The 27,684-nt window shown below is 36.7% G+C and overlaps 1 protein-coding gene across 15 annotated transcripts in view; it reads right to left on the reverse strand.

The window, feature by feature from the left end:
• Positions 1–27,684, reverse strand: part of SOX5 (SRY-box transcription factor 5) — a 989,998-nt gene that overhangs the window by 31,389 nt on the left and 930,925 nt on the right. For all 15 annotated transcript variants that reach the window (XM_060024445.2, XM_060024443.2, XM_060024448.2 and 12 more), the window contains one exon: positions 7,930–8,107. In XM_060024445.2, coding sequence (XP_059880428.1) covers positions 7,930–8,107 — 178 coding nt within the window. The remainder of the gene's footprint in view (positions 1–7,929; positions 8,108–27,684) is intronic.

Genomic DNA, 27,684 nt, shown 5'->3' on the forward strand with positions numbered 1-27,684 from the left:
GGCACAGAGGTTCAGTGAAATGGGAGTCACCTATTAGAGTCCAAAGGACCCCAAATGATCACTTGCTACATTTTATTGGGCCTTCATTATATATTCAGGCAGCAAGTACATCTTATGATCAGAAGGAAGTGTTCAGGAGAGGTTTGGTGAGCTTCTTAGAGGGAAAATGGGAGGGCAAAGGCCAATATGGCTTCCAGTTAGTGCCTCAAATGAGATTTGGGAAATGCAGGTTAGGGATCATTAATGTAAGAAATATATGAGAGTCTGTGACTGTGTTAAATTTACCACAATTTGATTTTTTTTATACCTTGGTGTTTCTTCTTAACCATAACCAACAAAATTCTCAAAATTAAAATGGTCCCTGTTATATATTTTCAGGGGCAGAAAAAGATGGACAAACTGGAAAGTCCAATCGTAGAGGGGATAAAATCTAAACAGAAAGAGTGAGTAAATGGCTGCTCCACAAGGGAAGAGCCTGTTAAAAGGTAGAAGGAAAAACAGTAAACTACTTGTAATGGGTTAAATTGTGTCTCTCAAAAAGATATGTGTGTGCCCTAAGCCCTGGTATCTGTGAATGTGTCCTTATTTGGAAATCGAGTCGTTGCAGATGTTTAAATTAAGGATCTTGAAATGAGATCACGCTGGACTTACAGTGGGCCTTAAATTCAATGATTCGTGTTCTTCTAAGAGAAAGGAGATTTGACACATAGACACAGGGGAGCAGGCCACGTGAGCACGGAGGCAGACACTGGAGTTGTAAGCCAAGGAACACCAAGGATTGCCAGTAGCCTCTAGGAGCTGGGAGAGAGGAACGGAACGGATTCTCCCTCAGAGTCTCCAGGAGGAACTAACCCTGCTGACACTCTGACTCTGGATTTCTTTCTAGCTTCCAAATCGTAACAGAATACATTTGCTTTAAGTGACCCAGTTTATAGTAATTTGTTGTGGCGGCCTTCCAAACCAACACATGGCAATTGGTCTTAAGGATGCTCCTAACACTCAAGGGGGGATCCCAAGGACTGGAGAATAGCTACCGCCTGCTTCAAACCCTTTCTGATTTCCAGGTACACATATCTACCAAGCTTCTCTACTGGAATGTCCCATGCAGCATGGCTAGCACAGAATTCCTCATCTTCCTACTGCCTCAGTCTGTTCCTTCTACATTCCATATTCCCTTTCCAGTTGCCCATCCAGTCACTTGGGAGCCGTCTAAGATACCTCCTTCACCCTATGTACAAAAGACAACCAAGCTCTGGAGTTATGCCTCCTCCTCAGCTCTCAAATGTGCTTTTTCTCGATCCCCACTGGCCTTTGCTTTCGCTAAAGCCACCTCGTATCTCACTTGGGCTAATGCCTTCACCTCTCAACTCGCTTCCCTATCTTTAAGCTTACATCCCTTGAATATATCTCCTACTCTTCTTCCAGATAAAGCATCCCGAGATATTCCAAAAAAGGGAATTTGAATTACGTCACTTTACCTCATTAAAAATCCATCTCTTACTACCCTAGTGCTTAAAGGAGCATTTCGTAAGTTGATGATCTGTAAGTTCTGTGAAAAAATAATTCCATGTTCAAAAAAGTGTGGGAAACACTAAATTAAAGTTAAAAAGGTTTCTTCATTGCATGTATTCTCAAAATCTTGAATATGTTAATGTGCACTGTGAATCTTCTAGAGATAACAACAGTATGTAGAGTTTCCCAAATAGCCTGGAACAAGAAACTCTTTAATGTTTCCCCCCAAAACATCATTCTGGGATAAATTCCAAACACTTTAAAATGGCCTAAAAGTCTCATGATATCAACTCTGCTTATCCTTCCTGCATCATTTCCTGCTGGTCTCTCAAGACCTCTGTGCTTAAGCTACACAGAACTATTTCCTGTTCCAGGGACCCGCCCTCCTCTTCACCCCTCCTCTGTCTCCCAAGCTTTTTTCTTATACTGAAATAGCGGCTTTCTGGTGTGTTTGGGAATTTACTCAAGTGTCACGCCTTCTGTAAGGGCCTTCCTGACATGCCCTAGACATGCTCCTTGGCAACCTTCGTACTTCCCACCTCCACGCTCCTGTAAAACCCTGGAGATGCTTTCATTGTCACATGCTCTTTTGTTTTCCTAAATTTATCTTTCACGCCAATCTATGAGTTATTTGAGGGCATTTTTTTTTCTTTCAGTCTTTTATTCCTTTGGCCCGTGGTAAGGTCTGTTGAAGGAATAAATGCATATTTCTAAGTTGAAAGTAGCTAACTTTATAATTCCAAGTTCACTGATTATCTATGTCATCATCATATCAATGGAAGCCTGAACCATATGACACAGATTTCTTAAAATTCATGTATTTAAAGGATGCTATCAGGGTAATACAAATTCTTATTTACTTCATTTAATTATTTTATGTAGGACTTTTCAGCTGTAGTAAAAGTAAGGGCACATGAGTTTCAAGTAATTTTCAACAAATAATAATTTTTTCTTCTATTTTCTGAGGTCACTTAATCATCATCAAATTTTTGGCACCCTGATATGTAGCCATTTCTTCATCTGTGAAAATTCTTGAGAATTAGATAATAAACGTGAAAGCAATTTGTAAACTGCTAGGCAAATATTGTCAGCTGTTAAATAATACCCCTAACTTCTTGATAATCCAATGGCTTTCTGTGAAACGGTTACAATATTGTTCAATAACTCAAACTCATAGAAGTTTTTTTCTCATTTAAAAAATGTAAATTAATGAAATTTTAAGGTAAAATCCTCCTTCACGTCACCATATTTTAAATTAGCAAGTTGTAGAAATAAAATATCACATTACTGGACTTGAAAATATTTCCCTTAACTTTACTGAATCAATGTGTGTCTCCTACATTTGCTCAGTGAAGTTTTAATTTTCATGTACTAATGGCTCTGAGGAATGAAGGGCAAGAACAGTATGTTCCAGTATCTTCCAAAGACATGACAGAACAAAGACTGCAGGTATCTAAAGCCTCAGTCCTAGACTTTCATCCGCTTATCCTCCAGACTTCGCAAAACATATGGCATAGAGAAGATATTCAATATTCATTTATGGGATGAATGAGGGAAAGGAAAAATAGATGACTGAGAAGAACATCTAAGGCAGAGATGCTGCCAATAGGCAACAACTAAAAAGCAAGCAAGCAACCCAGAGACTATGACTGTAAGTCCTCAACCTCCACTGGCTGTGAGTTTGAGCAAGTTACTAGGTGATCATGTACATTTGTTTTCTTAAAATTAAAATAGCGGTAATAACCACAGGACTGTCTACATTGGGACAGGGACTTAGAATCCCTGGGTAAGCACTTAATTTTTTTTTTGCCCTTGGGGTTATTTTTAATTGGAAAAATAGCCCACAATTATACATGGACTTTCTTTCCATAAGAAAATACATATTTAAAAAAATATTTTGTTAGGGCTTCCCTGGTGGTGCAGTGGTTGAGAGTCCGCCTGCCGATGCGGGGGACGTGGGTTCGTGTGCCGGTCTGGGAAGATCCCACATGCCGTGGAGCGGCTGGGCCCGTGAGCCACGGCCGCTGAGCCTGCGCGTCTGGAGCCTGTGCTCCACAACGGGAGAGGCCACAACAGCGAGAGGCCCACGTACCGCAAAAAAAAAAAAAAAAAAAAAAAAATATTTTGTTAAATACAAGCCCTGGGTGTTACACAACTGCTGACTCAATTTCAATCTGTCCTGGGCTGGGAATCAGAAAGAAGATTCATAGGACACAAGATATACCCAGTTCACTTAAATTCAAAGCACACAAACCAAGTATCAGTAGTATAGCATTAAGCTAAACAGCAATGGCATCAGGAGTTCTTGAGACATCTCAGGTGCGGATGCTAGGCCCTCGGCCTCAGGAGGACTATTCCATTGCAAGAGATGAAACTGAAGTGCACGGGGTTCACTTCAATTTAGGAATGAAGCCCCTCTCATCCCTCATCTAACTTTTATACTATTCCAAATAACTCTTCTTGGAGAACAAAGCACTTAGCTTCTCTAGGCCTCAGTTCCTTACCTGGAAAATAACAATTTCTGACTAGATGACAGGTATATTTGCTCTGTCTAGTTAAAGGTCTACGATTCTAAAATAAGCTGCAGTGAAAAAATAGACTAAAAATGCTTTGATAAAAGTTTAGAGTGTTATACATATGCACAGCATAGGCTGAAAAGGCCAATAAGGGAAAGATAACATCTGGTCAAAAGATTCTAAAATTACCCATCATTCTTCTGAACTATTCATGCTTTTTAAGGAGCTTTCTTTGGAGCTGCCTATCAATTGCATACCATACAAAAGCATTCTTATAGAATACACTGTAATATTGCTCACCAACCTCAAAAACTCACTTTCTTTATTTGTAGCTAATAGATATATAGCAAAGAGCTGCATGTCATTAACGATAACTTAAGTTATCTTTTGGTTCACGGTTTTCCATGGATTATTAATGGCATGACACATTAATTCTTCTTTCAGGGGTGACCTTTACAACACCATTAATGCTCACAGCTTTTATCCAACTACATTATTACTCATTACAGTTTCAGCTTTCAACATCTGCATTTGTTGAAAAGAGAAAAGTAAATTGTAGTGGCATCAAATCCTTGGAAAATATGAGGGATGTGTATGTGGCAGAGGGACATTTCAGGGAAAAAAAAAATAAGAGAAGTTTTAGTAGTGGAAAAAGTCAGATGATAAATGTCATTAAATACATTCTTGTCTCTCTAAAATATTTTGTCATATTGAATCCTTGGAATGCTGAAGTAAAAAATCCTCACGTGACAAAAAATGCAAATATATTAGTTATTCCCTTAGTTAAATATTCCAGTTCTGGGGATATTACAAAAGTAGCTCATATACAACACTGTGATATTTATGAGCTTTCGTGTCTACTAGGCAAGTGAATCATTCTTGCTAAATGAAATATCTTTCACATGCTTCGGACATGAAAGCAAATCTTATCTTGGTGTCCATTTAGGATGTTGAGCAGAGTTAACAGAGAGATCATAACAGAATGGTGCACACGATAAAAAGAACGCATATGCCCCAAACCATTTGCAAACTTCTCAAAACCTCAGCTTTCGCTGTTTCTTTTCTCACTGCTGCCCCACTGGCCCAGACTGACTTCCTCTTTGCAAATAATCTGGAATTCAACGTTGTAGAGATAGAAGCATTTGAAATACACTCCTTCAGCTTTCCTTCTGTCCATCCCACAATTCCTCTGTAACTTTACCTCTTTTTTCCTCATTTCCTTCAGTCTTAGAGAAAAGAGGGGGCATTTCTTCTTTCCAAAGGTAATCCTCTCTCATTTCTTCTTGCTCTGTCATCACCCATGTACTCTTTCATATCTATAGATCTCTCCAACTCACCTTTGGTTATATATATATACATATGATTTCCTATTCTAAAACCTGCCTCTACTCAGCCTTCTCAAAATACGATCCCTTCTCAACCCCAAGGTTACAAACAGACTGACCCATATATCAGCTGCACTTTCTGTCCTCGTGTTCTTCAAATCCTTCTAACTGATGTTCTGCTAAACCATTCTACAAAATCTCTCTGTTACAGTCTACGTGGCCACAACCTCCAGCTAAATCCTAAGGCGTTTCTTCTTCACGTTCTTTAACTTTTCTACGGAAGATGACACCATTGAATAACCCCTCCTTTTTCAAACTTTAATGTGTCCTAGGTAAACAGGCCATTGCCTTATCTTCATTCTTATTCTAAGATCCTTAATTGTTCTTCATCAGCTTTTCCCCTAACAAAAGCAGGGTGCTTTAAAAATATGTTCAAAGATACTTCGATATTCCTTCCTTCAGAGTTGGAGCCGAATTCCCCTTTCTTTGAGTTGGGCTGGACTTAGTGATTCTCTTATAATGAAAAGAATAAAGTTGAGCTGACTGTGTGTGACTTTGGAGACCAGATCGTAAAAGGCAGCATGGCTTTCTCTCTGCTCTCCCTCCTGGACCACTCACTCTGGGGAAAGTAAGCTGTCATGCTATGAGCAGCTCTATGGAAAGACCCACGTAGCAAAGAACTGAGGTCTTCAGCCAACAGCCATGCGAGTAAGTCATCTTGGAAAAGGATTGTCTATCTCCAGTAAAGTCCTAGGCCCTGGCTTCCATCTTGACTGGAACCGTAAGAGAGACCCTAAGCCAGAACCACCCAGCTAAGCTGCTTCCAGATCCTGACCCTTAGAAGCTATGAGATAATAAATGTTGGCTGTTTTAAGCTGGTGAGATTTAAGTTACTTAGTTACACAGTAAGAGATAACTAATACAACAGGTAAGACCTGTGATTCTTTACCCCACTTCATTTCTTACCATATGCTTCTTATATTCTTATTTGCTCTGATGGCTTCCAGAACCTCATTACGGAATAATTTCCATGTCTAAAGTTCTAGCATCTCTTTCACATACCAGATTTGCATTAACAATGTCCTCCTGAACTTCTCTATCTAAATGGCTTCTTAAGTTTCAAATTCAACACATACTGAATGTTTATGTTTACATCTTCCCCCAAACCTGCTTCCACTCTGGTCTTCTCTTTCACAGTTCAGGGAGGCACTATTCTGTCTATTTTATAAATTCAAAATCCCAGACTCTTCTGTCTCCAGCTTGAACCTCACCCGGTACGTTCCACTGTGGATAAGTTACATCAATTCTTCTTTAATGATACCTCTTCAATCTATTCTCTCCTTTGTTTTATCATTGCTTATTTCTATTTCGTGTAACCTATTCTTGTCCTACGCTAAAACAATGACTTCCCTGATTCCAGCCCCTTTCTGCTGTCAATACTCTTCTTAAAGTTCCAATCAGATGGGCGTCTGGAGAAAAAGTCAAAAATGTCTTAGGATAGCATCAAATCAGATTCCATCTACCTCTTTCAGTTTTAACTCTGATCACTTTCCACTACACTCATTAGCCAAATCAGTGCCTTTCTCAAAAAGATGATATTTTACTCTGGGTTCTACAGCCTAAAATGCCTAGGGATGCATCTCTTCTTCAAGGCTCCATTTGAATCAGCCTATCCTTCAACCTTCCCAAATAGAATCTAATACTCTCCTCTTCTTGACTCTAGCATTGTTCTCTGTGCTCTGGAATAGCACTCACAATAGCTGCTTTGTACTATTAAGATACATGACTTCCCCCCAACTAAACCCTAGCCGGGGTTTGTGCTAGCTGGTCTGTGCTAGCTTCCTCATAAAACTGTACGAAAATAATAAGCATCAATAAATGTGGGTTGAAGTAAGCATTGGGGTGGCCAAAAAGTTCGTTCGGGTTTGCTGTATGATGTTATGAAGATCCCAAACGAACTTTTTGGCCAACCCAACATTTACAGTCTAATTTACGTGTTACTGAACTAAAACTATTGGAATTTGTTAAAAGTTAGCTTACAGAAGCATTTTCTAGTGTTTGCTTACTCTACTAAAATGACAATTATGGAGAAGCAAAGAGACCGACTTTTCATAATACTTTGGTGTGTACAAGTTAAGTTTCAAGCAACTCGGAACTGAGAAAAAATTGACATCCTGATGGTTGACTGACTGCTGATCCAGGCAGAATGTATTTCATCATTATGTATACTTTGTACACATCACACAAAATGGAAATAAATTTAAATGACTGAAAAGGCAAGTCACCTAACAACAACAGTCTGGAACCATTGCTCTCTGTGATTAGTCAGGCCTCTTTTTCATAAACTTAAGAACATCAGTTATACCAACAAACGTAACCAGTTCAATTAGATTCTCAGGGGGACATTATAACTTGGACTTCAGTTATAAATTTCAATTGCATGTTTAAAACAGACCTATGAGGTTCATCATATTGAAACTCTCCTATGGAACTAAAGCGTGATTTGCCATTAAAAGATGCTTTCATTCAATTGCCATAAACAGAAAATCAGCAAGAACAAAAGAAACAGAACTTACCTATTGTGCTAACTCTGGCTGAAGGACTAGCTAATGATGCTGGGACAGAGGCTTTGAGGGGGCCTGCCCCACTGTTTATTCTCAGAGCTGGCATATGGGGAGAGGTGGGTGATGTGGGTGATTTGCCATCAGAGGTCTTGGGTTTAGCTGATAGGTTCAGTGGCTGTGCCACTTCATCCTGCAATGATCATTAGAACATGAGCTGTGATAAGGAAAGTCTGATTAAAAATGCCTAGAAAAACACAGGTATACTGCCTGTCATTTCCCATCAAATACTCTACTAGTGATTTTAACATTCAGTCTGAACATTACAGTGTTTGGTTAGCTGTCAACAACGGCACTTTCAACTACATATCATAAAAAAACCTTTGGTATAAGAGAAAGTACATGTGCACTCAACTATCCAGAAAGCATATAACTGATGACACCTGTAAGAAATATTCTTAAAGAAGATATTATTTGTACTATTCATTTTTATTGAAGACAATGCATAATTCGCATGAAACTATGATGTAGATTATTTTTTTTTCAATCTCCAAAGAATAGGTATTGAGTCCCAAGCATCTTTGGACCCTGGTGCTTAGAGTACCCAGAACATCCCATCATGGAGGAGCTAAATGGTGTGTACCTCTGATTAGAACTGTTCTCCAAATTAAATACAAAAAAGAAGAAAACTTTCTAACTTTCTTAGAAAATAATCTTTTCTCCTAGGTTTCACAGAAACACTTTAGGGTTTCATCTAAAAATAAACATAATTAGCTCTATATTAATATATACTATTTATTTATATGCAACACTGTTCTAAACACTTAACATTACATTTTTAAAATCCAGATTTGTTTTCCACATTTTCCTTACAGTGCACTACATGGTAGCATGAAGAGCTGCATGTGGTCAGCTCAGCATGTATGGCAATGTCCAATTGTTCTAGGCTTGAATAGGTCGAGTTTACATAGTTTACATTCTATTTTATACCTTTCTACACTAGCTCTTACGTAAGTTCATATGTAACATTTATGGATACAATTATCACTAAAATGTCTATCACAATATATAAGATCAGATAATCTTAACATTATATTACTTTTCTTTCACTGCAAAGAGAGTTATTCTTTTCTTGTGCTCTAAAATTGGAATATTGTGTCATTTGTACTTTATTGTTTGCCTTATATCCAATTTTACACAGGTATTATTGGAGAACAAAAATTTAGTATCCACTTAGGTTCATCTTTAGGAGTTAAGAACATAAAATATCTATCAGTAATAGCAGGATTACTTGTTGAAAGTGGAACAATTTAGAATCAAATGGTGTGATGTGGTGACATGGAAACATATTAATTAATGTGTATAAAATTTGATGTATATATTTACCCTAAAGCGTTGAAATAAATCACTTTACAAAAGTGGTAAAAAATGGTATATAATATGATATTTCAAATTTATATTTTTAAAAATGATTTATTGTTATTTGATTCCATGGTTAGCTTCACTTAGGAAACCTATGAACAGGCCAGGGAAAATTACACTTGAACATTTTTTTTCAATTCTATTTTCTGTCTCAGAGAAAATAACAATTATTTGAAAACCCATGAGGTAATTCAAATGGCAATCCGGGATCATGTTAGATGCATAATAAATTACTGACCATGATATCAAATTTATACGAATTCACAGAATCTTGGAAGGAAGTAAAATAACTCCATGACTGGCTCAATATACAATTTTGAACTAAGCATTTTAAAAACTACAGGGCAAAAATCACTTCCAGATCTTTCAACATTTAGTTGAGCTAGTCAGCCATAATCCTTACATATGATGGCAGAGCCCCAGGAATATTGTCTTTTTTTCCTATTCTCCAGTATGGATGAGAGTTTCTCAAAATGCGATCCTTGAACTGGTACCATCAGCACCACCTGGGAATTTGTTAGAAAAGCAAATTCTCAATCTTAGAAACTTTGGAGGTAGGTTCCAGCAAGCTGTGTTTTAACAAGCCTTCCCAGGTGATTCTGATGCATACTAACATTTCAGAGACAATGCCTTATACAGTATAAAGGGAGATTATTAAAAATTTGTATTTACTAGGCTTCAAAACCCTTTAAGAATCTTCCTTAATATAAGGAGGTAACATTAAAAATATGTAATGTTATCTCAATCTTTAAAATTTTATCAGAACGTATCATATGCTAATAATAATAAATGAAAAGGTATATGCATAATAAGCAAAATGCTACTGAGATTCAGTGGGCCGATAAGGATTAGAATTCAGATTTTCTCCCCCTTATTCAGCCTAAATATCCTGTCATATCAGAGCTTTATCAACTATTTACTATGCAACTGTAAATATTCTAGGTACTTTTTCCCTTATGAAAGTTGTAACTGCTTAGTACTTTCTATATGAAACTACAGGCTTTTGTCATGATAGCCTGAAAACTTCTTTCGACAGCATTAAAACTCTTAGAAAAGTTTTGAGGGGATATTTGGAGAAATTACAGGTCGCTGTTCCACTTGACTGTGCAGAAAGAAAGGAACATATTCCCAGAGTTGCAACAGAGATTTATGAGCACAGAGGAAATTGAGTGTGAGTGTGTGTACTGGAGGAGAGGTGGTGTCCATGAAGATGATGCAGATGTGGGTGCTGATGGGGTGAAATGTCATACACTTAGCTTTAAGCATTAAGAACTATTACATGCGGTTGAGTCCGCCTGCCGATGCAGGGGACACGGGTTCGTGCCCCAGTCCGGGAAGATCCCACATGCCGCGGAGCGGCTGGGCCCATGAGCCATGGCTGCTGAGCCTGTACGTCCGGAGCCTCTGCTCCGCAACGGGAGAGGCCACAACAGTGAGAGGCCCGCGTAACGCAAAGAAAAAAAAAAAAAAAAAGAAAAAGAACTATTACATGTGCATACTAAAAAATGACTACCGAAAGCACTGATTAGAGCGAGAGACCCACGGGAAATCTTAATATTCTCCTGTATTCGAGGCAGCACAGAAGTCTGAAAGCCAAAAAGTGCAAAGCCCCAAGGACATAATAGAGGTTGACAGTTCCAAAGTTGATAGAAATGTCATTCAAAATTGCCCTTTCATTCTCTTTCATTGTGTGACCAGGCTAATAGTATATTAATAAGAACCCACATGCTTGATCCTTATACTGGTAGCTATATAAATAATTTTGACCCATTATATGATATTATTTAACAATTTGCTTCTTTTCATAATTTACTACTGAGCTACTATACCAAATGCCCATTATTCATGAAGAATACAAAAATTACAGAAGTTTCCCATTTTCTATTAATTATTTTTCATTTGACCTGATGAAAATTTTAAAACCCTAGCTGTAAAATGGAACTGGACTATTTATTTATGACATGCATTCTCATAATTATGAATATGCACAATAAACGCAAAAGGTAAGGTTTTTTTCTACATTGTTTTTTCATTTGCGATATCTTATTATTTAGGAGAAATGTGAAAGCTTAGCATGATTAACCAGTATTCTTAACAAATAAAACATACATTTTAACCAGTATTCTTAACAAATAAAACATACACTGGTGGCGCAGTGGTTGAGAGTCCGCCTGCCGATGCAGCGGACATGGGTTCCTGCCCCGGTCCGGGAAGATCCCATATGCCGGGGAGCGGCTGGGCCCGTGAGACATGGCCGCTGAGCCTGCGCGTCCGGAGCCTGTGCTCCGCAACGGAGAGGCCACAGCAGTGAGAGGCCCGCGTACCGCAAAAAAAAAAAAAAAAAAAAAAAAAAAAAATATATATATATATATATATATATATATATATATATATAAATACTTCACATGTAAAAAATGTAAGTAATTTTCAAGGTCAGGAAAGCAGTGGGAAAGATAGTATTTCTATCAAGTACACTGTCAGGCAGTGAGGAAAGCGATTCCCTTCTAATTGTCCACTTGTTGAATGATGTTGTCAGTTGAAAACTTTTGGAAATAGCACATTTCATACTTATTTCATTTATACAGAAAGTAATAGTTAAGAAGAATCCTACGTAGCTGTTGAGTAGCTCTAAACTTGTATATGATAATTATAAGGCAAGCATTTAAGCTTAAGTAAATGTGTAAGCTAGGGTAAGCAAGTTTTAACTAGCTGAAGTCTATATTCTACATAGCTATGGAATCACTATAAATATTTCAAATCATTTATTTAATCTTTAATACTGTGAAGTCATGAATAACCTCAGAAAGGAAACTAATGCTCAGAAAGGTCTAATGAATCCCAGGTTTTTGGTCTCTACAATACTCTTTTCATTTACATGACGAATTTAAACTTAAAGAGATGTTAATGAAATATAATTTCTGGAATTCAGCCCTAGCCATATAATTCTATCACATAATAAACCACATAAAGGTCAGTACACATGCAATAAAATGAACTAATACACACATTTGGTACTGTATACATTAGTTTAAAAGTTAAAGCACAAATTGTTAACTTGTTTTGGTGATTTTTTAAATGCTCCTCTGTTCTCTACACCATATGGCATCGAAAATTCCCTTCAGTAATGCTAAAGACTTATTAGACTATTCTTTGAGAAAAATACCAAAGGTTCATGTACAATATGGCAGAAAATATAACAATTCATACAATAATGTGTGAGAATACTATTTTGTATGTCCAAATATGTCCAAAAGTTTTAGGAACCAATTCATGATTATACATTCCCCTAATAAGGAATTATCTAATCTTAGTTAAATATAAAATCGTTAACAAGAATGCAAAACGAGGGCAATCCAAAAATCATGTAGTTCAGGCATGTTCCACTTATTTAGCTACTATGACTTGTCTCAAAGCAAACATTTCACTTAACATCAGCTTGTGGTCACAGTACTAGAAATACTGTGGCGGTTCTAATGAATTTGTATCCCAATCCCACACACATATAAATTATAAATGAGATAAAGAAAAGAATTTGACACAAATATATTGCCTTGGATGCACTGAAGAAATACCAGTTGTGATCATGAATGCAGGGATGATTCCACAAAAACTTAACAAACACTGTAAAATAACTATATAAAGTTAAAATATATTTCATTCACATGGTTTTCAAATCATAAGTTTATGCTAGGAAAAACATGTTACTCTATTATAACTGTATCATATCCATAATTTTATAATGTGCAGAGACCAAATTAGTTAGGAAATCAAACATAGTTTATCAAAGAAAAATCATTCTCCAGAATCCTGGAGGGTTATTTCTCTCTCCCCACTCCTTAGCCTTCATTCATGTTTTTGCTAAAGAATTTTAATAGAGAGCTAGAGAACAGGGATACCAGTAAAGAAGTCTACTTCTTTCTTGCTATTTGCACTCTTGTCCTTCACATCATGGAGCTATACCCACATGCAGGATTCTGGACCACAAGATGTACCATTAAGGATATGCAAATCATTATATCTTTCAGTATAAAACTTTCATCTTTATTTACTTCTTTATTCATTCTCATTATCTAATTGATGATCCAGTTCGTGCCATATCACACTTGTCCCCAAATTCCACTTCCTTAAATATTTACCTAAAGTAGTTATTGAAAATCAAACATTTATTTGGCAGTTAACAAGTTTATAGCACTCTGATGACAAAGAACAAGAACATATACATTTATTCAATCATCCATCCATTCATTTGTCATTTATTGAATGGAATTTCAACCATTTAATAATGGCTATTATATGTTGGGAATTAGAAAAATGCAAATCACTTGACATCTAGGCATGTGGCTTTAAGACTTTAGTTTTGTGTGGCCAGTAATAAAGGAACAAAGAGGTGCATTTACTTTTTATTCACGCCCTAGATATAGAGGTATGTGGAAATGTGTCTTATTTTAGCTGAATGCTTGAAGGACAGTTTGTCTACGCACTTAACACATCGTTTTATTTATAAATATGCTTTGATTCTTTAATAGCCATGCAATGACTTAATAAACTCTATGTATATAATTTCAGGCTACTTCCTGTGCGCAATTTGGAAACTGTCCCCATACATATCATAAATACTCATGTGAAGTAAGTAGCAATACTAACACATGGAAGGAGTAAAAGCATTCATGAAACATGCTGCAAAATTAATCACGATACTGCTATTATCCTCTCTAATGAAATAATCTTATTAAATTAAGTACGGAAGCTACACGACAAGCTGAATTGCACAATGTGCACTGAGGCCGCACCTCTCTTCCCTAGCTTGTGTTCACATTCATCTTTTTCTTCTTCTGTCCCTATTGTTCACTGTAAGAGCCCTCTTTCACCTTTCCCACCCACATAAGGCTTTTTTCCTACGGTTTAGTAGAAAAAACAGTAAACAGTAGAGAGAAAAACAAAACAAATACCATGAGATCTCCAAAAAGACTGGTGTGTCCTTGATTTTTCCTTCATGAAGAATTTAGAGGAGAAAAGGTTTACATTTATGTGCAAGAGTCAATTAAAGTAATATTATATAAAACAAAGTGTAACAATCTTAAAATTATTTTCTTAGCTCCTGAAGAATTAGGAATCCTACTCAGGTGGCCACCCCAACTCTATACTTAGTAGCTTTCTGTCATCAGAAAATCAAGTTTATCATCTTAGAGAGCATGTAGTCCTGAAGTCCTTTTCATGAACACACCCTTACTTTTGGACTTCCAGATTGCAAGATGCCTTGTTAACCAGGTAGAGAGAAAACTCCAGGAATTCTCTGATAGGTATGCTTTTGCTGTGTTAATGTTACCATTAGACTTGATTGCCATTTAAATTCAAGTCTTAAGTTATTTAGCTGATGGTAATATGGTCTAGCTTCTCATTTGCCTTCCTCATTTTGCCATTTTACACTTTTACTACACCTGCTTCTTTTAAAAGTGTATGTTAGCCATCATCAAAAAATCTAGAAACAATAAGTGCTGGAGAGGGTGTGGAGAAAAGGGAACCCTCTTGCACTGCTGGTGGGAATGTGAATTGGTACAGCCACTATGGAGAACAGTATGGAGGTTCCTTAAAAAACTACAAATAGAACTACCATATGACCCAGCAATCCCACTACTGGGCATATACCCTGAGAAAACCATAATTCAAAAAGAGTCACGTACCAAAATGTTCATTGCAGCTCTATTTACAATAGCCAGGAGATGGAAACAACCTAAGTGTCCATCATCGGATGAATGGATAAAGAAGATGTGGCACATATATACAATGGAATATTACTCAGCCATAAAAAGAAACGAAATTGAGTTATTTGTAGTGAGGTGGATGGACCTAGAGACTGTCATACAGAGTGAAGTAAGTCAGAAAGAGAAAGACAAATACCGTATGCTAACACATATATATGGAATATAAGAAAAAAAAATGTCATGAAGAACCTAGGGGTAAGATAGGAATAAAGACACAGACCTTCTAGAGAATGGACTTGAGGATATGGGGAGGGGGAAGGGTAAGCTGTGACAAAGTGAGAGAGAGGCATGGACATATATGCACTACCAAATGTAAAATAGATAGCTAGTGGGAAGCAGCCGCATAGCACAGGGAGATCAACTCAGTGCTTTGTGACCGCCTGGAGGGGTGGGATAGGGAGGGTGGGAGGGAGGGAGATGCAAGAGGGAGGAGATATGGGAACATATGTATATGTATAACTGATTCACTTTGTTATAAAGCAGAAACTAACACACCATTGTAAAGCAATTATACTCCAATAAAGATGTAAAAAAAAAAACCAAAAACGTGTACATTAGCAGTGTAGTTGGGGAACATTTGCTTCAATGTGGTAATTACACATCGCTTTTACATTTATCCTGTTGGCCCTTAATTAATTTAAAGGTGTTCAAAATATATTCATCATTTAATTTGTTGTTTAAAATGCCTCCTGTTCTTTCCCCGTTAATACCTTGATAGATTATTTTCCTTGTTTTCTGACTTCATTGATTTAAAGCCTCAAAACTGTAAATTATACCCACAAAGACACCCATACATATACTTGAAAACAAGGAGAGGAAAGATTGTGGCTTCCGGAATATCAGTAATATTTCACATTCATTTTTTAACGAAATAATTTCTTTGAAATTTCTAAACCAAATAATGTCATTCTTTCTACACACAAAGTTCTTCTGTGATAGCCAGCTTCCACGATGCTCCCCCCCCCCCAGTAATTCTTGCCTCCGGGTATTCCCCTGTGTATTCCCCTCCCACAGTGAATAGGACTGATCTACATAACCAACAGGATACTGCAGAAATGACAGCTTGACTCCTGATGCTGGGTCATAAAAGACATTGCAGCTTCTACTTTCCTCTTTCTTGAATCACTTGCTCTGGGGTGGCAGGGTTTCTCAACTTCAGCACTATTGATTTTCGGCTGAATAACTCTTTGTTGTGAGTGACTGTCCTGTGCATTGCAGAATGTTTAGCAGTAACCCTGGCCTCAACCAGTAGATGCTTGTAGCACTCCTGTCCAAGTTGCAGCAACCGAAATTATAGCCAGACACTGCCAAATGTTTCCTGAGGGACAAAATCACCCTCAGGGGTAAGTCAGTTGCCATGTTGTGAGGACACTCAAACAACCAATGGAGAGATCCACCTGGCAAGGAACTGAGGCCTCCTGCCAATAACCAGGACTTCTAGTTAGGCATGTGAGTAAGCCACTTCGCAAGTGGATGTACTGGCACCAGTCAAGTTTTCAAATGACTGCAACCCCAGTGAATGTACCAGTACCAGACAAGCTTTCAAATGACTAACCTCAGTTGACAACTTGATTGCAACCACGGGAAACTCTTAGCCAGATCCACCCAAGTAATCTACTCTCAAATTCATGACCCACAGAAACTGTGTGAGATAAGTGTTTGTTGTCTGAAGTCACTAAATTTGGGGATATTTTGTGAGGCAGCAATACTGAATCCATCCTCTAAAAGAGAAGACTGTAGCCAATATATGTTAAGTTCTTATATGATTCCAAAGCATTTTTTACCAAGACCTCACTTTGACTCCTGGAAAAATACTTGTTCCTCATTCTTCAACCATAATATGTGAATACATTTCATGAATCTTCCTCAGTTTTATGTATTTTGAGAGCTAGTTGTCATTCTTTTCTCCTTTTTCTTTCCTTCTCTTTTAATATTTCCTCTCCCTTCTCTTGAACATTTCTAACTCAGCTTTTGAGACTTTAATTTTAGATAAACTCTCTATCTAACTGCTACTTTTTATTTTCAAAACGTTCTAAAAATAAACTGTAGAAATATAGTTTCTGTACATTTACTTAGAAGAGTGTCATATGGGAAGATCTTTAGCTCACAATACCAAATGAAAACCCACTCACAGAAATTCTGCAGAGTAAATTTTCTGAACTATTTGAAAAGGAGAAGAACAGGAGGAACACAAGTGTCAACAATAATATTTGATGAGAACAGTGATAACACGAAACAGTATAAAGTGTATGGTGTTTCAGATTCACCTTTGTTTAACCTCTGGTCCCTGGACAGCTTCAAATTCCTAATAATAATTGTTATTTTGTCCTGTGGTATTCATTACATCTGGATGACTGCTATTATCTTTTAAAATGATTTACAGTTCTTCTACCAAGAGGCTAAAAGAAAACACAGAGCAGTAAGAGTTGATGTTAATAATCATACCAGTTCCTTTTATTAAACTCTAAATCTCCAAAAGCTTTTAGAAAATGCTTTTAGAGAAATTAGAGTTGGTCATTCTGTGTACAAGAAGAATTAAGTGTTTTCCTGGCACCACCTGACCAGCCCTTAAACTAATAATTAGAAAGCATTTGTCACTGTTACTTTTCTGTTAGCTCCACTTGAATATATGTGAAAAAAACCCCAAGAGCTCCAAAGTTATCAGATGTTGGAATGGATTCACATGCAAAAAAGCAGAAGTCCTCAGAGCAATACAGATTCACAACATGAAATTTAAGGAAGTAGAAGCCACACTGATCAAATTCTACTACCACCTCTGTGGTGGGGATGGTACTTCTACCTGTACCTGAATGTACAGAACCAACCTCTCTACCTCAATCTACAAAAGGAATTAACACCAAAAGAACAGCAGAACAATATAAACAACACCAATACAAATGAGTGTAGACTCTTTGTCCCACTGGGGTCACACAAAGCAGAGGTAGTTATATCACATGGAGGCCTATTATTCAGGGGGAGGAAACACTCACAAAACTGTGAAAAGAATGAGTTGATCTTGCAACAAAACAAAACAGAATACTTGGAATACTGAGAGGGCTAAAAAAAATTCCTTAAAAAATATCTGGGGATTCAATGTTTTAGGGATTTACATTTTTGAAGATCCTGGGAAAAGTTTGGTCTGGTTACAAGCAGATAGATCATCTTTATTTACTTATTTAAAAAAAAATTTTTTTCAACATCTTTATTGGAGTATAATTGCTCTACAATGATGCATTAGCTTCTGCTGTATAACAAAGTGAATCAGCCATATGCATACACATATCCCCATATCCCCTCCCTCTCACGTCTCCCTCCCACCCTCCCTATCCCACCCCTCTAGGTGGTCACAAAGCACCGAGCTGACCTCCCTGTGCTATGCAGCCGCTTCCAACCATTCATTCTACATTTGGTAGTGTATATATGTCCATGCCACTCTCTCACCTTGTCCCACCCCACGCTTTCCCCTCCCCGTAGATCATCTTTAAATAGCCAACCCAGGAGAAAAGAGGAGAATAAATAGAAGGCACAGTCATACGTAAGTCATTTAATACTAACTCTAACTAATTAAATCCAAGTCCTCATCTCCAATTCCCCCACATGCACGTATAGGTTCTAATGGGCACAAATCCCCAACAGTCTGGTGACCCCACTCTGACTGTTTCATGTTTAATACAGTTATGACAGTTAACCACTGTATGGGTGTATTTTGGGGAGACTTGAGAAAGGGCCAAATCGTCTAAGGTACAGAACTCTGGGGAAGGATGGACGTGCACACGTGTGTCTGGGCGTATGAGTATGTGTGTGTGCAATGGATTTGACAGTGAATGAAACATAAAGCAAGAAGGTTAGGGAAGACTAAGGCAGCACCCTATTATTAGTGACTATAACAATCATCCCACTGTATTTCATTTTATTGCATTAGTTGTTTTCCTGAATTGTTGATGGCAAAATAATCAGATTTTAAATAGATTAAGAAGACCTTACTCTTCAAAGGGATCTTTACGGATTAGCTGAGTACTCCCACCCTTTACAGTACAACTTACTTGGGGGTAGGCATTAGTATATTAATTGTCTTTTATTACCCACATATACTTTGAATAGAAAAAATACTAAATATTAACTAATATATAATTACATGGACAGTTAAGTTTAATCACTGACTAACTCTTGATAAATTCTGTTTCTTCCTTTTTTTTCATAAAGTATTTTAAAAATTCTTACATCTACATACAATGCAAATGTCATTTTGACTAGTGAATATCAAAATAGGAGCATATGCACCACCATAAGGTTTCCCTCCATATTTGAATCTCTTCAAATGAATTCCCACCACTTGAATTTCAGGGTTCTTCCCAGTCTTCAGAACTTTGCTCCTTTTTCTTTTGCCCTTAGGGTTGAAGCCTTGACAACTCTGGGACTCACTGATTTCTCCTCAGAGATGTCACCTAACAGAGTCACTGTTAGGAACTTCTTAGTGACAGGCTTCCTATTAATTTTTTTAAATGTTATGTATGTATGTATGTCTATGTTGGGTCTTTGCTGCTGCATGGGGGCACAACTCTTTGTTGCGGTGCGTGGGCTTCTCATTGCGGTGGCTTCTCTTGTGGTGGAGCACGGGCACTAGGCACGCGGGCTTCAGTAGTTGTGGTGCGCAGGCTCAGTAGCTCTGGCTCGCGGACTCTGGAGCACGGGCTCAGTAGTTGTGGCGAACGGGCTTAGTTGCTCCGCGGCATGTGGTATCTTCCCGGACCAAGGCTCAAACCCGTGTCCCCTGCATTGGCAGGCAGATTCTTAACCACTGCGCCACCAGGGAAGCCCCTTCCTATTAATTTGACCTGAAACTTTACTAGGTCAGGACATCCAAACTACAACTCTTTTTCACTCCATTCATTGCAGAGGACAAGGGGCAGTCATTGAAAACAAAGGATTAAAAGTCCAAAGATAAGTAAAAATAAAACGTAAATGCAAAACTCATTTCTCTCACTCCCACTTATCTTAACCCAGAGCAATTTTCACCCGTCAGATTAAGAGCAGTATTAGTGATCTTCCTTTCTGAATATAGATTTAGAAGAGTTGTCCTATTTGCCCTGGTCTTTTTTTTTTTTCTCATGTGATAGGTTTATTCTTTAATTTGTTCCATAAGCATCTTTTTAGAAATTATTCCCAACTGTGCTAGTCATGGGGGAGAAGGAATTTATATTCCAGTTGGTGAAGCAATATATAGACACTAAACGACACAACAGTTTAAGGCTATGGAAGCTGCTAGAAAATTGTAATACAGTTAGTTAACTCTTGAACAACTTGGGGGTTTGAGGCAGTGACCCCCTTGCACAGTCGAAAATCTGAGTATAACTTTTGACTCCCCCAAAACTTAACTACTAACAGCCTACTGTTGACTGGAAGCCTTACAGATAACATAAACAGTTGATTAACACATATTTTGTATGTATATACATTTGTATGTATATGTATATATGTATATCTACATATATTTGTATGCATTCATGACATACCTAACTTTTTCTTAATTTCTTCAGTATTTCTAGGCTATGCAGTTTGTCTGCAAGTTTTTTCAAATTGTCACAAATCTCCAAAAAACTTTACAATGTATTTGTTGAAAGAAACCTTTGCATAAGTGGACCCATGCAGTTCAAACCCATGTTGTTTAAAGGCCAACTAAATTTAAAGAAATATGATTGTGATTAATCTAAAAGAGTGCCATGAAAGAAATTCTTCTGAAAAAAACCTGTATTTTATTTAGTCTAGATTATTTAGACCAAACTTTGTCACAAATGTGGTTGATTCACTAGTCTAGGACTGGGATTTGGATTTTGGATCTTAGATATTTAATTTAAATGCAATTTTCAGAACTTTTTCAAAAGGTTATCATTTCCTTATTCTGTTGATCCTGACACCTCATTTTCTGAAGAGTTTGAAAACACAGAAAGGTGTCAAGGGCATGAGCTCTTAGAACACTTAGTCCTATAAAATTTGCTACTTGGGACTAGATGATTATTACCAGAAATAAAGATTATTTTCCCTTCTCTGAGATATTCATCAAAAGCAATTATTTTCTAATTGTGACTGACAAAGTATTTTTTTCCTTTTTCCTTTTCTCCTAATTAACCTATTAGAGAGTTAATAAAACAAAAGGCATGGTATATGCCTAATTGAATACAAAAATTATGCAATTTTTACCTGGGAACTTCTCCCCACTCCAAAAGAAATGCTGATTTTATAAAGCCATTTTGTCATCAAGAGAGCTAGTTTCGGGACTTCCCTGGTGGCTCAGTGGTTAAGAATCCACTTGCCAATGTAGGGGACACGGGTTCGAGCCCTGGTCCGGGAAGATCCCACATGCCGTGGAGCAACTAAGCCTGTGCACCACTACTGAGCCTGCGCTCTAGAGCCCACGAGCCACAACTACTGAGCCCGTGAGCCACAACTACTGAAGACTGTGCATCTAGAGCCTGTGCTCCACAACAAGAGAAGAAGCCACCGCAATGAGAAGCCCGTGAACCGCAACGAAGAGTAGCCCTGGCTCGCCGCAACTAGAGAAAGCCTGCATGCAGCCTCAATGCAGCCAGAAATAAATATATAAATAAATAAATTTACATTAAAAAAAGAGAGCTAGTTCCAAAGAAGAAATAAATGCTAATAATTCTGTACACTATTGTTACATAAATATTTGGGGAGAGTCAATTAAATATCATAAAATATATAAAAGTACATTTAGTAAGCTTAATAATCCATATACTATTTAAAATAATTTGAATACTTTTATATCTGTTCATTTTTAATGCTGATTTTCTAATACTATTCAATTTACTCCCTGACAGCTAAACTTTACAAGTTACAAAAGCATCCTCATACATTTTGTCTTACTTTAAGTCTCACAGCAAGAGTGTGAGATATTATCAATCTCACTTCACAGATAAAGAAACTGAAGTTAGAGATATTCAAAGATTTGCCAATAGTCATAACTTCATTAAGCTTCGGACTCAAACCCAAGTCACTGGGCCATTAAGTCTAGGCAACTTTTCAGAGCTGCCTCTTATCTAAATGCCAACAGGGAAAAAATTGTTAAGCAATTTCTTTGAAAAATCAGACTAATAACTGAAATCTCGCAGTTTCTTCTTAATTCTGAAGAGATTTTTATACCTCATTATGATAGGGATCATTAAGAGCTCAATTTGGATAATATTAATCTGGGCCCCTGCAAAAAAATTATAATATTTTATCATGAAATATTTTAACAAAATAGCTACAAGTAAATTCCAAATGTATTCATGTACCTAAATTATACATCAAAAGAGTACATATTTCAAGTAAATGCCATAAACATCCTCAACACTATTATTTAAGTGGACTTATTTTATTTCAACATAAAACATATGTCAATTTATATATATCCAAATGCTGCCCAGTCATTTAGAGAGGAACTAATATTACAAGAAATGAAAGAGAGGATGGAAAAGACCTTTAGCCCACCTAATGGCCTGACCAACGGCTATGAATCCATCCCAGGTTTATTTCAAATGAGTTGTGTCAAAGGTTACCCACAGGCCATTTTATAGTGATTTATAGCTGATGTCTCCAAATATCCTTTTATTTTAATGATAATCTCGATAGAGTCATTGAGGCATTCTTTGTCTTCATGGCAGTGACCAGGAGGGAACTGACGTCTTTAAAAAATTCTAAGGGTTGAGGATTATTTATATAGAATGGCAGTTAAGGCCAGTTTTTATGTTGTACCCTGGAGACAAAATAATTTTTTCTCAACATATTGAAGATGCTTAGCTTGATTATATATTCTGCCTATCATTGTTATAATATTAAATTGAAGGTATAGTCCAAAGAAAATTCAATAAACATGAAAAGGCTTAGAATTGAGCATCAGGTAAGAGTCTGATTTTAACTATAATGATCTCAAATTTGTATTAAGGCTCTCACAGCATAATGATTCTTAAGTGTCTGTATTGAGTTAAGCATGTCGTGAAGCATGAGGAATTGCAAGATTGATTTATCAGATATTCATTTAAGAAATAGTCAATTAAAATAATGCGTAGTGAAACTCAGCTGTAATGCCTCCTGTTTAATTTTTCCCAACCCATAACATTAAGAGAATAATACATTCCACAGTCTGGATGGCATAAAAGATTTCATATAGCAATTGTAATGATATCATTACATAAGAGTTTTGATGATATCTTTTAAACTGAACTAAGGAGAAAGAATGAGTGCATTTACCTTAGATTCGACTTTATTTTGAATGTTGCTTTAGGTCATTAGATTGCCAAATAAAATGAATCTGCATTCTTGATTACTGTAGTAAAGAATGGAATATATATATGTTTATATATAATATCAATAATGTTTATATATAATATAAGCAAATGAATGTATAGGTGAACTATTTCTCTGCCATACTTGAGTAGATTGATTAGCCTAAAAGAGAAGCAGAGAAAGATAATCTTACGAAAGTAAGAGAGAAAAATTTTAAATTTCCCTCCTAAGACTTTACTTGAACTGTCAGTTAAACAATATAACAAAAGTAGCTTATATTAGTATAAGCCTATGCCTTTCATTTCTTTTTCGCTCTCTTTTTTTTTTTTTTGCTGTACGTGGGCCTCTCACGGTTGTGGCCTCTCCCGTTGCGGAGCACAGGCTCCAGACGCGCAGGCTCACCACTGCGCCACCAGGGAAGCCCTCTGCACACTCTCAATCTGTCAACATACATAAGGGAGGCCATTCGCTTGAAGATGTACTCATAGTAAACAAACTCATGAGGCTAATATATAAGTCAGAATGTCAATTAATTAATTTAGACCTGACCAAAATATTGCTGAATTTTTTAAGGTATTCTTCTTTTAATTTCAAGATACCTCGAAATGCAAATTTCACTATCAGAATCAGGGCCGAAGAAGTAGTGACTATAGTTGGCCCTCCGTATCCCTGGGTTCCACACCCACGGACTCAACCAACTGCAGTTGATACAGAGGGCCAACTGTACTACACCATTTTACATAGGGGGCTCGAACATCCGTGGATTTTGGTATCCAAGGAGGTCCTGGAACTAATCCCCTGTGGATACCAAGGGATGACTGTACTTCACTCAGACCATAGTAAGGACTAGTAGATTATGTATGCTTCATTACATACGATGTCTCTTGAATGATCAGAACACTCATATTTCCTAAATCCAGTGTATCTCACCTAGACTGACAGGATAAACAACAACAAACCTTACTTTTAGGTTCCATAACCTTTCTGTGCATATGGTCTTTCTACATAGTACAACAGCACTGTTTTACTTTTCTTAGGTACAACTGTATTCCCCTCACGCTGCATTGAGATTATCCTCAAGCCCAGGATCTTTGATGCTTCCATGTAAGGGGTCCCAAACTCAGTCATATTTTTGAACATAGTATCTTGGCTTACTTCCACAGATGGCTCGTTTATTTGTTTGTTTGTTTATTCTTCTAAAAGAACTAGAGCAATGATTATATGTCAAGCATTACACCGGATGCTAAGGATGAATAAGATATACTCTCTACCATCAGGGGATTCAGAGTCATACAAGGGAAGGCAAGTGCAGTTATACAGGTGCTGTGATGCTATACAAGGAGTACATGTCTATGTAGTGTGGTCACATATGATGGAATAGCCAATTCCACATAGAGGTGACAGTGGACATATGTCTTATGAGTTGGTGCCAGGCAAGAGGGAAAAGTGGAATGAAGAGGGCAAAAGCATTCCAGAGAGGTAGAGTGGCACAAACATAGGCAAAAAGAGGTGAAATAACATGATACATGAGGAAGTGATTCCATTTGGAGCACAAATTGCTGAGATTGGGAGAAAAGTAGAATAACTTAGGCTAGTGAGGTAAGTGGGGCTAGATTAGAGAATGCCAAGGGAAGATGGTTAGACTTCCTCTTTTAGACATTTTTATCTTTACATTTTCATTCTTCTTAAGTTCACTCCCAAAGCTCTAGAGATGCATTACTGTAAACCTTATTTCTTTAAAGTTCAGATGAACTCCCACACTCTACTCTTCCATTCCTACACGTCTTTGCACAGGTTGTCTCATTTTCCTTCAAAAACCATGTAAATGGCACACCTTCTGGAAGCCTTTCCTTATCTTCCTATTTCTCCCCAGGTTGTGTTGAGAACTTTTTTCCGTTTCTCCATATTATTCTTCGATTATTACTTAGCCCACAGTATTTTAATTGTTAGTTTATTTGCTGCCTTCCCCATTACACTGTACAGTGTTAATTATTGTTCTTTTTTATTCTACCAGTGTCCAGTATATTATAGGTGCTAAAAAGGTGTTTATTGAACAAACCTCAGTATTGACATCTTCTAAGAGTGACTCTAAGAAGCTTCATCTATGAATAACATAGTCATTACATGATATTTTAAAAATTATGTAAACCAGTGAACAAACATATAGCATTGTTTCAAGCAAAATGTCAAGTCTATTGATATATCTCTTTCCGAAGGCAGACATTCTTATTCCTATTTTCCCACTAGAAGATATCTCATTTAGGATAAATCATATTTTATTAACTGTGCATTCTAAGTGGATCTTGTTTTTAAAAATAGAATTCATTTCAAAATACATTTTGAAAGAATATTTTTAAAAACTTTAAAAAATATTTCTTTTTGTCTCATTAAACTCCTTAATGTTTTATTTAAGATGCCCAGAATTCTAGAACATAACTTGGTTACACCAAAGGTCCAAAAGTTCACCTGACAATAGCTAAGAATATATGACTGAAATAATAACAGAAAACGTATACAGATACATGATCTTAGATAATGTTGTATTAATATATTTAATTGCAAAAATAGACATATAGTGAAGACTATATCACAGATAGTGATAACTAAGGTTTCAATTCATATTAAGATTGAGTAGTATAATATAAACATTTAATCTAGTAAACATTTATCGACTGCATATTATGGGGCAGCCACTTAAAATTCAATGGGTAAAGAAAGTGTTTGTAATATGATTAATCTTATGGAATTGATCTTTCCTTCATTTAGTTTGTTGCAAGTCCATAAATTACGGTCCCAGATACAACAGATCAGAATTCCAGCTCACTGCAACTCTGTGTATGCTAATAGAAAAAGACAAGCAAAACCAAATCAAACAAAAACTACCCAGAGGTTCTCTTAAAATTGTATCAGAACCATCATTTTTTAGATAAATGACAGCACTATCTGCATAAAAACCGGCGCTAAAAATTCCATCACTTGACCCAAAATTTTTGTCTTGCCCTGTATTTATATAGGGTTGACCTGAATATTGAGCTCCCGCAGACTTAAAATGAAACTTTGATCCTCAAAAGAGTTACACGGAGAAGTATAGAAAACAAAAATCTGTACCTATTTAAGGACATTCCTACTGCTGTCATAATGCTTTTGTACATACTTCACAACAGCATTTTTTCCTTATGTTATTTTAAGTACTACTGGAAATACCACAAGAGAAAATTTTTTGCAGTACTTCATCCTTTCTATTTTTGGTCTCAATTTCTTTTTCTCCTATTATGAAATATCTACACTGCCAAAAGTCATCAAAATTGCACAACAAACCATAATAGCTCAAATTATATAATAAACTAGAAAAAATAAGATTCTTTGGTTATTGAAAGGCCCAATTTAAATGAAGGTCTCATATGGAATCTCAGTACTGATAACTGGTCTTGCAAAGAAATCTAACAGAGCTTTAATAAAAAATATTTTGTGGTTTTATGAAAATGTAAGGTTTCTAGTCTTTTCTGGTATTGGCAAACAATTTGGGGGAATATACTGTTTTTTCTATTCAAGTATACTTTTTTTTCTTTCATATTACTTTGGTAATGTAAAACCTGTAAAGTAAGAATTCTGGTCTTCATTCTGCTCTAAATTTAGAGATCTCATCCTTATTCTTTTGAAAAACCAAAATCATAAAGGATGAACGGTTGGGTTCTGTAAAAGTCACCCTATGGAATCAGCTAGTCCATAGTTGGAAGTACGAGTGCTAAAAGCTGTGGGATATTGCAATTGTAAGTCCTGAAGCTCACAAAGGGAGGGGGATAGAATTCTAAGAAGCATCCAATTATATTATCTACAAGGAGGTCCAGGACTAGGAAAGGGGTACATTCTTCCCTTGAGAACCTGAGGACACCTAAGTACGTGATTCAGGTTAAGGAAAATTGCTAGCTTTTCATATTTAGACACTTGCATTTTTAGACATGCTGCTTTCCAAGCAGCACTCTGTTAAACAAGTTCTTAGCAATATTCAATATTCTGAGTCATTAAGAATGTACTTTTCAAATTTAATATTTATGATTAAAATTTTCGTGAGCAAAATTCTGATTTCAGTATAGAAAAAATTTCAAATCTATTTTCAAGTAAAATAAGAGAATTCTAAGATTGTTCCCTATTTCAAAAAAAAAAAAACAAAAACAAGAGCTGTTCTATATTTTGAATCCTATTCTGTATCCCCCTGTTCTCCAACTTGAAGATATGTGAGATAAGGAATGTATCTTGCAAGCTTGCAAGCTCCTCTGATCATATTAAGTAGACTCTAGAC

The sequence above is a fragment of the Delphinus delphis genome, chromosome 11 (genome assembly GCF_949987515.2).
Source record: "Delphinus delphis chromosome 11, mDelDel1.2, whole genome shotgun sequence".
NCBI classification, from domain to species: domain Eukaryota; kingdom Metazoa; phylum Chordata; class Mammalia; order Artiodactyla; family Delphinidae; genus Delphinus; species Delphinus delphis.